The sequence below is a fragment of the Cheilinus undulatus genome, linkage group 8, assembly GCF_018320785.1.
Source record: "Cheilinus undulatus linkage group 8, ASM1832078v1, whole genome shotgun sequence".
Taxonomy (NCBI): Eukaryota; Metazoa; Chordata; class Actinopteri; order Labriformes; family Labridae; genus Cheilinus; species Cheilinus undulatus.
In genome coordinates, this window is record NC_054872.1 from 9154326 (window position 1) to 9168527 (window position 14202).

Below are 14202 nucleotides of genomic sequence, written 5' to 3' on the forward strand. Positions count from 1 at the left end.
TGCTACTAACCAAGCTTAATCAGTCCTTTCACATGTTTCAAAGTAATCTCACAGATTTCCATTTCAGTCCTGTAAGGAAATATGTCATTCACTGGTCTTTTTTTTTCTGGGTAAAGACTGAGTAATGCTTTTCACGTTCGCTCCTGAATGCAGCATCTCTCTGTACATCCTTTAGTCCCTCCCCTCTCGCTTTCTAATTGGCCAAAGTGTCTGTCAGTCAGCGAGTGGGCGGGTGTTGAGCCCGCTGTGTCTGCTCTGCTCTAGTAGAGGAAGGACAGCTGCTCTCAGCGGCGAAGGAAGGAACGGAAAAACTATACAATGCGTTTGCCACGGGCAATGGCTCGTCCCCAGATCTCCTTCTAATTCTCTGTCCGAGCCGCTCCGAGACAAATATGGCGTGAGAAGAACCAAGGAGGATAAGCGCGAAACTGTCGGGAGTTACTCGTAGCGGCGGACTCAGCTGCCGCTGCCTGGAAGTTTTCTGTTGTTTTCCCGTCGTGGGGCCCCGACGGTGGCGGCGGCTCTCTCCCCGGAGCGGTGTCCCGGTCTGCCCAGCCCCATGCAAAACCTAACGGCCCCTGGCGCCCCCGGCAACTCCAATGTCACCTGCTCCTGCAACTGCACCGCTTCCCAACCACAGGGAATGGAGATATGTGAGTAACACGAGTTTCTCCTGACCTTAAAAACCCACCCAGATACTTTAGTGCCTTGTTAATCCGTTGTATGCTGCAGTCTCAAGTGTGGCAACAGAATCAGACAAAGTCTTGCTTCAAGACGGTAAACAAACTCTGCTCTTGACCCTGCTTCGGTCGTTTGTTCTTTATGGTGTCTATAAGACCTCGGCAGGGGCTATTATGTTTGAAATGTCCAGTAGAAACTTTATGGTGACTTTACACGACATGGTTTACAGTAATTTAAGGTCTCTTTGTTGCCTGTTTTTAGTAGGCTAAGAGTTAAAATGTTCTCAGTTAGGGCTGGGCAATACGTCCAGTTTGTTTAGACATAAAGACGACACCGTTTATGTCGATAGCTGTAGCGTAGGATATTTCAATATAAAGCTGTAGGTTTCTTCTGACTTCATCTGAGCTTTTGTGATTGCAATATTGAATGAGTTGTTTTGAAGAAACAGTGAATGCTAGCCTTAATGGTTCGTGAAGAGCATAGTGACAGCACCGTGCAAACTGACCACAAGATAACCAATATAGTAGTGACTATATTGATGTCTGTTTGATACCAAGGCAGCATAAAAGTTCTCAACACCCACTATAGGGTCATTTATTGTTAAAATGATTAAAAAATATATAGGAAGATTCCTGCTGCAAGTGTCAAAATTGCACAAGTTTTTTTGCAACATTTGGGAAAGTGTGGTGAAACAGTGAGGACTTGCAACTTTCACCCACCCAGGTCCAATGTTGCCAACTTATTTGAGCAATTTAGACATTGTTCTCTTGTTTTGGAAAAAAAATTTAACTGAAGATAGTTAAGTTTTGTACTTTCTGATGTCTTTTTTGATATTACGGATCAATAAAATAATGGTGATTATCTTATTTGGAAATGCATGGCATTAAAGAGCATAGGGCAAGGAACTATTACCAGTGTTTTTGTACAATTAAGACACTTTTTATGAGTATATCTGCAGTTGTTGATGCTTGAAACAAAAGAGTGTCGTCTATTGTATCTAACAGGTCTGATAGAACCATTTCAGAGTGTATTATTCTAATGTTTAGATGATCATTTGTTATTTCTTTACAGAAAACAAAAAGCATAAAGATATATTTATCATGCAAATGCCATTTTTGCTCCATGTGGCCCAGCCCTACTGTCAAAGTCGTATCAACAGTGATTGTATCACACTTTGTCTGGTTGCAGGTTATTGTGGTCAGGAGACAGTGACATAGCCTACCTTTTACTTGCCTTGCAGTAAGCACAAATCTTTAACCTTTTAGCGTAGGTCTGTGCAGGCTTTTTAAAGTTTCTGTTATATTGGAAGAGCTACAGTAGGGATTTTTAACAAGAAATATTTATTTTGAGTTGCAAAAAGTTTGCTTTTCAAGCCACATCCTGCCACAGAGGCTATTTTTTAGTGCTAAGACACATTTAGCCTCATAGAGCCTGGCCGGCTGTGCATATGCTCTGAGGCATCACCACAGAGGGTTAAATAGTTTGCCTGTCAGCATAGACAGGAAACGCTGGAATGGTATGTTATGTCTGTCTGCCTTGTGAGCAGCTCAGAGAGAAACTATCATTATCAGCTCTGCCCTAATGCTGCTGCCTGCTAGATCCACTGCAGATGTTCCTCTTTATGACTGAAGCAGAGACAGACACATGCAGGCATTCAGGCAGGCAGACAGACAGGCAGTAACGCAGGGGACAGCCAGACAGACAGTGCATGTATCCATTCTGACAGATCTGCAGACAGACCGCCAAAGACAAATAAACAGGAGATGGGCACATAGCAGACATGCAGACAGGCGGGTAGATTTATAAGCAGGCAGCCAGACAAGTACCGACAGAGATATAAACAGAGATGTAGACACACATCTGAAGCTAGACGGGCAGACATATTGAGAGACAGACACACAGACAAGCTACAGACGGACGGACAGAGTTACAGTGATGTGTAATTTCCATTGGGGCTGAGGGCCAGGCCTGGGCAACGTGAGGTGAACGCAGGATATTAGATTCAGATTTGGCAGCCGTGGGTGGTTGTGCTGACGCCACATTGTAACCAAGAAGTGTGTGCGTTTTTCTGGCAGACAAACTGGTGTGCGACCGTTCGTTTTCTGTGGCATCATCGTATTGCTAGCCAGGAAAAACGCACATAGTCAGGCATGAGCCGGTGCATCCACAGACACAGTGATACAGCCGAGAGAGACTAATTAGATAATCCAGGAGAGCTGCCTCAGACTTCTAAAGTGAGCTGCAAGAGACACATAATTGCCATTACAGATATTTGCAGTTAATATAATGAGAGATGAAATGTAAATAAGATTATGCATTCATCTGTGTTTGTCTCCACATGAATGCTGGCATTGATATTTTCAATACTTGTCATCCTAACGTCTCACTAGTTGGAGGGAGCTCCATTCACAAGTGGTTTGAAATAGCTGTGTCCTACCGTAGTGGCCGTCTGGTTTGAAAAGAGCTCTTGTTTGTCGGCTGTGTTGTCATGCAGACTCGGCAAAGGCTGAATAATGTAGCTCATGCTTTGATGATTTCTCTGGCTGAAGAAAAGAGCTACAGTCTGCCTTTTTTTCCTTTTTTTTTTTTTTTTTAAGCTGAGCGGGCGGTCTCACTGGTGTGTTTCCTCTTTATTCAGACGAGGAGGAAAAAATTGAAAGGGACTCCGAACATGGAGGGATCACAGCGCAGACAGTGTGTCATGGCCAGGAGTCGAACCTCTGCCTACACGCGGGGATTCACATGTAGGATATGAAAGAAAAGGACCTTTAACAAGTGTTAGTCTCTAGCTTGTGCTGGGCTCAGATTCACTGTGTGTTGCAGTTATCTTGTATTCTAGGTGTGGTATTATAAAGTCCTGACATATTATAGAGTCCTGAGGTCAAACACCACAGCTTCATAAAGATTTACTGTACACATGCAGGTTCTGTAGCTTTAACCTACTGTCAGCCGTGTCAGAGCATGCTCAGAAACTCCTGTTTAAACCTGGACCCGTGTTTACATATCCACTGATGAATGCTATCACTCGCAAATCCAATCTAATAGAAAGTTAGGCTTCTGCGTGATGATATAGTCCCTGTATGGTGAGAGCAAAGTCAAACATTTTTCACTTTTATGCCATTTAATCCAGTATTGACTCTTACTCTTATCAGCCCTGTCAGCGTTTAACAAGCAGGCATGCCAACTGTGTGAGGCCATTTCTCTTCCACATAATGCAAATATCCATTTCTTTTTTCAATCAAGAGATGTCATCTTAATGGCAGCTCAGTGGTTTATTTTGTGATATGGATTCTCCAAGGAGTCTTGAAGAAAAGTGAGTGTTCGCTGTTGATCAAGGAAGGTATTTAGGAAGAGGCTTGATTTCATGATTAGAACAGGATGAAATAACTTTAAACTACTAAGGAACTTATGTGTCTTTGGATTAGAGGAAAACATAATAAAGGCTTGGTTTCTTGCTTTGCTGAATTTTTGTTAGACCAAAGCAGGGGCCCCATTACCCCAGTAAGAAAAGTCCTGATTTTTTGATTGTTCTAAAGGTTTTCTTGCCAGATTTTTCCTAAGGTGTGAGGTGTGATAGGAATCAGTGTGTTTGCATGCATTTAAGTAGGGATGCACGGTATTGGATTTTTGCCAATATCTGATATGCCGATATTTACAGATTCATTTTAGCCGATATTGATATCGATATTAAGATATGTTTTACACAACTAAAATCTAGTCCTTTGAACACAATTTTAGGTTTGAGGATGAAAAAAGAAACAAACTTTTTCTTAAGAAAAGAAAAAGATCTCAACTTTCATAAGTCTGTCTTCCCAGCCTAAAACTCCACTAATTCATTAGTATATACGGCCAGTTTTACAGTTGATTTATGCTGATATGCACGTCCAAAATATTGGATATAAATATCGGCAGAAATTTTGATATCTGCTGATACCGATATCTGTCTGATAATATCATGCATCCCTGCATTATAGTCAAGCTTACAGCTCTATTAGGCAGTTGCTCTCCCAGTGTACTGGGAGGCAGCGCTGCACCATTTGGTAATAATGTGCAATGGCAGTTATCCCAGACAGTATTGCAATTGCAATGTAATTAAGTATGCATGTGTATCTGCAGATATAAACAATACTGCTGAAATTTAGGCTATAAAAATTCTGCCTATAGTAGTGTCCAGAAGTTTTAGGCATGTTTAGGCTGAAATTTGAGGCTGAAGTAAGGCGTGTAATGCTAGTATGCCCACTTGAGGGCCCCATCGGGCAGGAAGGAGGATTGGCACAACCCAGGTCATGCTCTGGATGTCTTTGTACATTACCAAGGGCATGGGAAAATAATCTGATGAAAACAAAACAAAAACCACAGCTTTAGGGTGGAGTTATGGGTAGATGTGGTGCTAAAACATAGCCTAGGGTACTGTTAGGGTGGGTAGGAGGGTTGCCACAACCCCCTGGTTGTCGTGTGTGTGTTCTAAGCACCTGAAAACTGTTGGTGGTTGCTGGGGGTATTACCAGGGGTGCAAAGGCCCGGACACAAGAAATGCTGTTAAGCTCGACCTTGGCTGCTGAGCAACACACATGTACATGTCAAATGTGTCGACACTGACTCTGGCTACCCTCCCTTCTCTCTTCAGCCCGGGGTTGTGGAACATCAGGACCTGTGAAGAACCGTTAGCGCTGAACATGCCTAAAACTTCTGCACAGTACTGTTACTCGCCTAACAACCAAATACTTCGTAGAGTTTTTGGCAGGACCAACAGCCCTGCGGCAGATGAAGTCTTTTACTTAAGGCCTTGTCCACACAGAGATAAAAACGTTATATTTCCGTTTTGTTTTGAAGACGTTTTCTGTAAATACAGGATAGTTTAAGGAAATGTCTGCATAAGCACAGAACCACTGAAAACGCTGTAGTAAGTATGCCAAGCCTGTATGTGGCGCTGTATTGCTGCCACTGAAATACACCAAAAGGGAGAAGAAGATCACAGAAAACCGCCACAAATGTTCTCTTAGTTACCCTTTTGGTTGTTCTCCGCGTTGGATTTAAGAACACGGAGTCTGCTGTTCTCAGTGGTGGTAAAGGAACATCAGATTTTGCTGGAAAAGCCAAAATAAGCTCAGCAGCTTCTGCAGCACAAACACACCCCTGTTATTCCCCATTATTGTTTTGGTTCGACATGCGCATGCGGCGTAAGTGGGCTATGCTATGTGTGACGTAAATGTTTAAAGAAAGATGCGGTTAGCTGTCTACACAGAGACGAAACGGTAAGCATTTACAGATTTGTTCACTCTGGGACCTGGTTTCAAAAAGTCTCATTTACGGCCTCCCAGAACTCCGTTTCTGTGTGGATGAAATGCCAATACGACAAAAACTTTGGCGTTCCTTTGGTGTGGACGGGGCCTTAGTCATAGTCATTCCTCACTCTTCAAAATGTGTTTTAAGTACTGAATTGTTCAGCCTCAAACTTTAAATAGTCAGTTTTAGGGACTGAAGTTTTAGGCCTGAACTACACTTAAATATTGGTATCATTATTGGTATTGGCTGAAACTAATTTGTGAATATCGACACATCAGATATCGGCAAAAATCCCAAATCGTGCATCCCTCGATATAATATATGAATTGTATCAAGAGCTTAGTTAGCAAGGAAAATGCAGAGAATAATGATAGTTTTAAAGTGTGCATTTCACTGCTCATAACATACAAATATTAAGTAGCGTCATTTTTTTTAAATAAAGGTACTTTTACATAGTTCAGTAGTAGCACTATTATAGACTTAAAGACTTTTCTACAGGCGTTTTTGTAGACCTTTTAAGTACTAGCCTACTTAAGACAGAAACAAAGCCTTTCATTGATGTTACTGCACAGCCTGACATCTCAGTTGTGGTTAGTTTAATCATGCAGCACTCCTGAGAAGTCTGACTCCGCCATGACAGGTGGTAATATGCCACGATTCAACTTGTTACTGTGGATCCTTGCGAACAAGTTAGCAAGCACCAAACTCTATGTCAAACATTGACAACATGAGCTAACTTTTTAGCTCTGTATATTTTGTACACACTCGATGCTTTTTTTTTTAAGATGCTATTCATACTTTTCCCCTGGCTTGAGGGAATATGGGCACATGTCAGTGCAACTTCTGCTCTGCCACGCATTAATGCTCAGAGCAGAAACTGTAGAGCATATGCAAAACATTAGGTTTTTAAGTTTCACCTCAATTTTAGGTCAATTTTAGTTGGATTTACATGTGCTTTGGAAGTAATTCAGCTTTGCAGAAGAGTGTGTAAACATACAGAGTAATCTGATCTGTTTGCAAGAACTTCCAACCCCTACCAATCTGTGTTGATGAATATTAAGCCTGGTCAATATTTCTGAAAATATCTAGATTTTAGTTTTCAAAATTTAAATTTTGTTGTCCGGGCCTGGTTTCCAATCTTAACCTTGCCAAGACTTTTTTAGGGGCAAATGGAAAGAGGCATACTCTTCTTTAGAAATTGGCTGGAAAGCTGTTCTGGTCTATTGACTATAGCATCCCTGTGATTATCTGGTGTTCTGTGGTCAATGGTAAAAGGACTTGAGCTTGTATAGCACTTTAGTAGTCGTCTGACTACTCAAAGCACTCTTACACAGCAGGTCACACCTACCCATTCACACACTTACTGCAGAAGTTGCTATAGAGGATTTGTCCTTCAGTATTAGCTAATCCCATTTAAATGCATCCATCCGTATACATTTTTATGGGAGCAAACTGTGGTTTAATGTTTTGCACATCAACATGTGGCTGCAGGAGCTGAGGTTCAAACCCACAGCCTTTTGCAGGACAACTAACTCTACCTGCTGAGCCCCTTCAGCGAGGGTCATCAACTTCATTTGTACAAGGGCCAGATTTTTCTGGAGTCGCACTCTCATATACACTAAACATGTTTTTAAAAATGGTCTGGTTAAAAATACTATTATTTAAATGTTCTTATTTCCTTTCAAAAACATGTAGTTTTCAGGCTCTAACATTGAGATCAGTCACTATATCGCAGCCAGCCACTAGGGGGCGATTGAGATTTTTTTAGTTGAATATTTCTGTGGCTGTCATGTTGTCTGTCGCTGGGTTTGATGCTAATATGCTTTGTACTGGTAAGTGAAAAAAACACAAATAAGAAAATTGCCCTCCCAAAACCCCTGTTTCAAAAGAAAACGGCAAATTTAACAGGAAAGAATGGACTGATAAATACATTTTTAACATGCATTATATTTGCTAAATGCCTGAAAGGTGGATTTCAGAAAAATGGATGAAACATAAAGCCATTCCTGATTAAATTGTTTCAGTCTCAATTGTTTTGCTGTAGGGAGTATTAAAAAAAAACAAAAAATGTTTTTCCTCTGCATGTTTTGAATTTAATAATGTTCTGGGGGCCGGATGTGGCCACTGTGCCACCAGTTTCTTATCCCTGCCCTACAGTCTGTCCCAACAGTGAAACTGGCTATATTTGGTTGTGCAATGATCAAATAGACTTACAAACACTAAGTATGTAAATCTACTGCCAGGGGTCTCACAATCAAAACAGCAGAAGATGATGTTTAGGGAAGTAGGGAATCATGGGATTGATTCACTGCTAATTCACATACTTAGGCTTGTAATCAATACTGACACCTGGTGTCCGTACAAGTGCATACTTAGACTAATTTATGACATGGATAATTCTTATTTTTTAAAATTAGTTTTGACACTTTATTACTAGGATTCTCTGTATTGTACCTTAGAACAGGGGTTCTCAACCTTGGGGTCGGGACCCCCTTGGGTGTCGCGAGACACTAAGAGGAGGTCCCAGATTCCCTAAAAAACTAAGAATATTTTTCAAATTACACTGTTGCCACTTTACACCAATTTTAACCTATTTTCATCAATTTTCCCATCAATTTGAACACATTTTTGCAATTGAACATCTATTTTAGTCCATTTTAAACCCTTCCAAACACCTTTTTTCTGCCTGTTTTTGCCACTTTAAACCAATTCTTGCCACTTAAGCCTGATGTTGCCTCTATTTGTCCATTATTGCCAATATTAAGCCCTTTTTACCAATTTTTACACAGAATTTTGCCAACATTTCACTATCTGATATACCAATTTTTGCTAGTTTAACCAATTTCTGCCAGTATCTGCCTTTTTCTTTCTTATTTAGCCCTTTTTTTTGCCAGTTTATATCAAATTTTTAATTCAGTTCAACTTTTTTCACCAAGTTTTCACATATTTTTGCCAATTTAGAGCCATTTCAGTCACTTTTGAACTCCTTTTTACCACTATATATATATATGCCCATTTTTTCACTTTATTGCCATTTTTAAGTAATTGTTGCCGTTTCTAACCCATTTCTGCTACTATTGAAATCCAATTTCACCACTTTTTTTTGACTTTTTAGCCATTACTAACCCGTTCTAGCAATTTTTAACCCATTTTAATTTTTTTTTGTCAACAAAAGGGACTTATATTTTTAGAAGGCTATTTACTACACATATGATTAAAAAAAAAGATTTTTGTTTCTTTGATATGAGTGGTTATTTTATCAGGTTAGATACACAATATGGATATCACAGCTTACCTTTTTAATGGATCATGATTTTGCTGACCTCCATGGTCTCCCAGTTTGGCTGGACCCCAGAAAGCTCTCCCATTCACCCCCCTAATGGGTGACCTTGTCTGCGGATGACTATCTTAAATGTGCATGGCTGTGTTGAACCACCTTCAGGTAGAGTGGGGGTCCCTGGTCTCTGGCACATTTATTTGGGGGGTCGCGGACTGAAAGGGTTGAGTATCACTGCCTTAGAAGACATGTCCTGTGACTGTGGAAACTTTGATTTCTGTCTGCACCAGAAATATGTGTCTGTTAGAGTAATTACTGACTTTTTTCTCAGTTCAGGCCAACAATCCCGGTCAAATACACTGTCTAAGCTATAACACAGTCACCTGCCTCTATTTGCCACTGTCTCTGATCTTAATGACTACTGCATCTCTGCTTCTTTAATGTGATATAAACAACTGCTGACTGCTCTAGCACCATGGTATCTCATAGGCAGTGTGAATTGGACTATTTTGATCTAGAAAATGAGAAAAATGTTATCCAGAGGCTGGGTCAGGTTATATTTGCATATAACCAAAGCATTGAGTGGCTACTTTAGCTCAGGAAGGTGGACACTTACCTGCAAAAAAGGCCTACAGTGCTACGTTGCATTGTGAAGTTTGTTTACAAAAAAGTATTTACTCATGTTTTGACTAGTTGGCTCAACACAAATATATTTTGTGATCAATTGTATAGGAAATTAAAATCAGAGTGCTTAAATTGATGATGCACAGTTCTTTGAAACATTGCCATCCTTTTTGGGGGGTTTATTTACCTTTTTCATCTCGAGGTATCCTCTTAGCATCGGCACCAAAACTCTGCTACCATTCTTCCACCGTGAGACAGTAAGGAAACATTGCATGGCATATTCTGAGAATATCTGTCTTGTGTTTTTGCTTCCTCACACGTAGCAGTATAGCTGTATACATGCCCTCGCCTCTTGGGAAAGGCCCGAGTCCAAGTGTCAGGGACTTGAGTGACTGTCTGCGTCTGTGTGTATGTAACAGTTAGCCTGCAGCAGGGGCCAGCCAGCCAGACGGATGTAAACGGCCTGATCTGTAATCCCGTGTATGAGTGGTGTTAGTGTGTAGGTGGCAGCAGGGTCATCTGTCAACTACCTCAGGCCAAACACGCACTCGGCTACTTGTTGACTCTCTCTCAGACACGTACGAAGATGCACACTTCAGCACGCGCACACACATTTACGCCTAGTTATACGCACACACACGCACATATACACACATCCATATACACACGCATAGACAGCCACTCTCAGGCTCAGCCAATATTTACCCTGCAGTCTCCTGCCAGACAGCCAATCCAATCTCTCACTAAGCTCTTTGTTGTTTGTTTGGGGTTTGTTTTTATGCCTCTTTTTTGTTTGGTTTGTTTGTGAAGGTGTTGTTGATTTGAAATTAGTTTGTTTTTTTATTTAGTTTTATTATTAATGAATTTTAGTAATTAACCTAGAAAAAAACTGTGACTTCAAACTCCAAGTCTGGAAAAACTGAATAATTCTGGGACCTCAGGGAGGGGAGTGGCAATGGCAACAGAACAGCAGCATTTAAAAAGAAGGCTTTTTTCTGTCCTCCAGACAGACTTCTTTTTGCGATCACTGCTTCTGTAATTAATTTCACAGGGAATTTCTACACTTGGTTAGCGTCTCTCAGTGGAGTCTTATTTAGTCTGCCACCTCTCCTGAGCTGTGGGGTTACAGCTGTGAACAGTGGTGCTCAACTTAAGGGGGGTTAAGAAAGAGCTGCTTTTAATGTAAGCCAGAGGGGCCCCAGACCCTGTTTTCACACCACTGAGCTGACCTGCACATGCACTCTGCTGGCCCAGGTAATAAGCACATACTCAGGTAGAGAGCCCAGTACACCGGGATCCACATTGGAAAGTGATTTGAAGAAAGTATAGGTTTTCTCCTGAAACTACTGCTACAGCTGCTAAAATGATTCCCTTGCTTCACTCTACATTCATTCCCCATTTTCATAACCCTCGTCTTCAACTAGGCATGTCTGTCAATTCAGTTTACAATCGTGATTTATTGCAGATTTTTGGTTTTCAGTTACCATTACTTAAATTTTTAAAATCCTATTAATTCCAGGAGTTTTGGTCTTTTTATGACTTTATTTTAGAAAGGAGGACAGTGGATAGAGTTGGATCAGGTATGAGAGGTTGGGGGGAAACCATGCAACCATCAACCCAAGCAGCCTGCGTGCATGGGGCATGACCTACTGCTAGGCCATCTGCACCCAGGAGATCGGTTTTATTTAGGGGTGCAAGTAGTTATTGTATTTTTGCTGATGTCTGGTATGTAGATATTTACAAATTCAGTTTTGCAGTGCAGGTATAAATACCGATATTTTGATATAGTTAAGATGTGCATTGGCGATTAAATCAGACAGCATTACAAGTTTGTGATGATTGTGATAAAAATATAATACATGAATGATATGAGTGTACTTGCTTGGTTATGGAGGAAAAAGCAGAGGATAATGATAGTTTAGAAGTTTGCATTCCTCAACTGAAATTATACAAATATAATGTAGCACGAAAAATTTGCAAACCCTGATTTTTTTTCAGTACTGCTTTCAAGATAATGCCACTTTAAAAAAGAAAAAATAAAGTTATTTCTACAGAATGCTGTAGTGGGACTATTGTTAACTTAAAGGCCTTCCTAAAGCCATTTTTGTAAACCTTTCATGTACTTACTAATGCAAAATAATTGCAGCCTTTTATATGATTATGTAATATCAGTTGTGCATGAGTAGTGTAGAGCTAAAACTTCAGTCAGTTTTGAACTGAAGAAACAAGGATTTACCAAGAAAAAGACTTCAGTCTGTTCATCCAGCCCAGAACTTGTTCGTACCCATCGTCAATATTTACTCCCCATATCGACTGAGTCTGGCAGCTTATTGGTTGTAAAATTCAGCTGATTTTCATTCCTGCTGATATCAAATCAACTTTTTGAGCTAATATCTGCTGAAACTGGTGGTAAAATTGTGCATCCTTAACATTATGATGTTGACTTATAGATTTATTATTCAAATGCACCATCTATTAGTCAAATGCACCATTACATGTAAGACAGTGGTTCTCAACTGGTGGGTCGGGACCTAAAAGTGGGTCGTGGAGAAGTTTTCAGTGGGTCGCGACTAGGTGTCTGAAAAGAAAATGGTGGCAAAAGTCCTGAAGTCCTTATTGGACATGCATCGATACCTTTTATTTTGCCCCGTTTTACGTTGGAATCAGGTACATTTAAATGTTTGGTTAAAATTTAAACTAATTTATCTCATTTTCTTTCAATAAATGGCTACTTTTCTCATGACAATGAAGTAATTTCACAAGTTCTCTGGAAAACTGGCAAAAATGGACACATAATTATGAGGAAAGAGGGTATAAAATTTGTCCTTTTTTCCCCTTTTCTTTTTTTTTTATCAGGCGTTTTGGCCCAATCATACTACAAACTGCAACATATTCAATTAACTAAAAATGCATTGTTGAAAATTTCTTGGAAACTTGGGTCGCGATCTGTTGCAGACTGGTGGGTCCTGAAGCCGGACCAGTTGAGAACACTGATGTAAGAAATGGGCAGGAGTGCATGTACAAAATGACTCACTGAGGTCCACAGACTCTCAGCTTATTACTTTATAGGAGTTCATGTTGGTTGTTTTCTCTAAGTAATCCGGTTTAGCTCAAAGACTTTCTCAAGAAACTGAGACGGTTGTTATGCTTTACTTTGTAGATTGTACTGTCGTGAGTTTCTTTCTTCCTGTTCAGATAAACATTTTATTTTGAAGGAAATAAGGAACCGTCTGTAGATCGAACATTGAGATACTAACTCAACTTCAGAAAAAAGACTTACTACTGAAAGCGTACATGATGAGAGCTCTTTGGAGCAGTGCTTACATGAGGGGTTTGTTTGTTTGTTTGTTTTTGCTCCTGTTGTGTTTGTATGCAGTCATCATGTTAGTTTGGCTGGTGTGACCACAGTGCATGTTGGTGAGTAATGCTAACTGTTAACTTAATTTGTTCTATTAGCTTTCATGCCTGTTGAGGTGCAGAGCAGCAAAGTGGACAGAGGCTGTGAGGTTCGAGTGTGACTTCCCTTGTTTGTTTAGCCTGAGAGTGTCTTTGTCTCTGCATTACTGAGCCTCTCACTTCTGTCCTAGATGTTTTAAGCTGCATCATGTCAAGTAGCTCTGCAGGGCTAGCATTAATGGCTTTTTGTGTGTTTTTTTTTCTGCCTTAAATAAGCTTGACCAGCATCCAGAGATCCTTCCCCATTATTCCTATCTTGAGGCCATGCAACCTGGTGTTTTTGGAATCAAACTGACAAACCTTGAAGCTTCAAACGCTGTGGAAAACTCAGCCCAGGGCAGCTCGGCTCACTGCAGCTCAGCAGGTCAAGTTCAGGCTGAGACTTCTGAAGTCCAAAGGTCATTCCTGGTGTCCCTCTACTTCAGCCTGCAGCCCCTTCATTTAGTGCTGCAGCCCAAACAGCATTCACAACCCCGTCACTGGCTGCTGCGGGACTCCCTTTGTGTCTAGTTTCTGCACCCCCAACCCCTTGCACACACCCCAGACCTCCTCCCTTAGTTCCCAAAATGCCCTTGGGACCAGGGCAGATTTGTAGTCCCAGTGTGTTTGAAGACAGGCCATCCGTCAAATGTATGTGTGTGTGTGATGGTGGTGGTTGGGGGTGGTTAGTAGCCTGCTGTCTCAGTCAACATCTATTTACACACAGTTGGACTGTCTGAGATATTAAGGAGTCTGTCTGAGATGCTAAGAAGTGAATGAATCAGCCACACTGTCTGCAGACATCTCATGACTCCAGGACTGTAGATGGGACACATTACAGTCAATCAGGAACACTTTGGCAGATAGCACGCAAGGAATTTATGGCTTTTTTCCCCTTA

General features: G+C 40.9%; 1 protein-coding gene across 1 annotated transcript in view; it reads left to right on the forward strand.

The window, feature by feature from the left end:
• The first annotated feature begins 282 nt into the window (after positions 1-282).
• LOC121514308 (low-density lipoprotein receptor class A domain-containing protein 4-like) overlaps positions 283-14202 on the forward strand; it is an 87307-nt gene continuing 73387 nt past the window's right edge. Inside the window, exon 1 of the mRNA XM_041794472.1 lies at positions 283-653. Coding sequence (XP_041650406.1) covers positions 560-653 — 94 coding nt within the window. The 5' untranslated portion in view covers positions 283-559. The remainder of the gene's footprint in view (positions 654-14202) is intronic.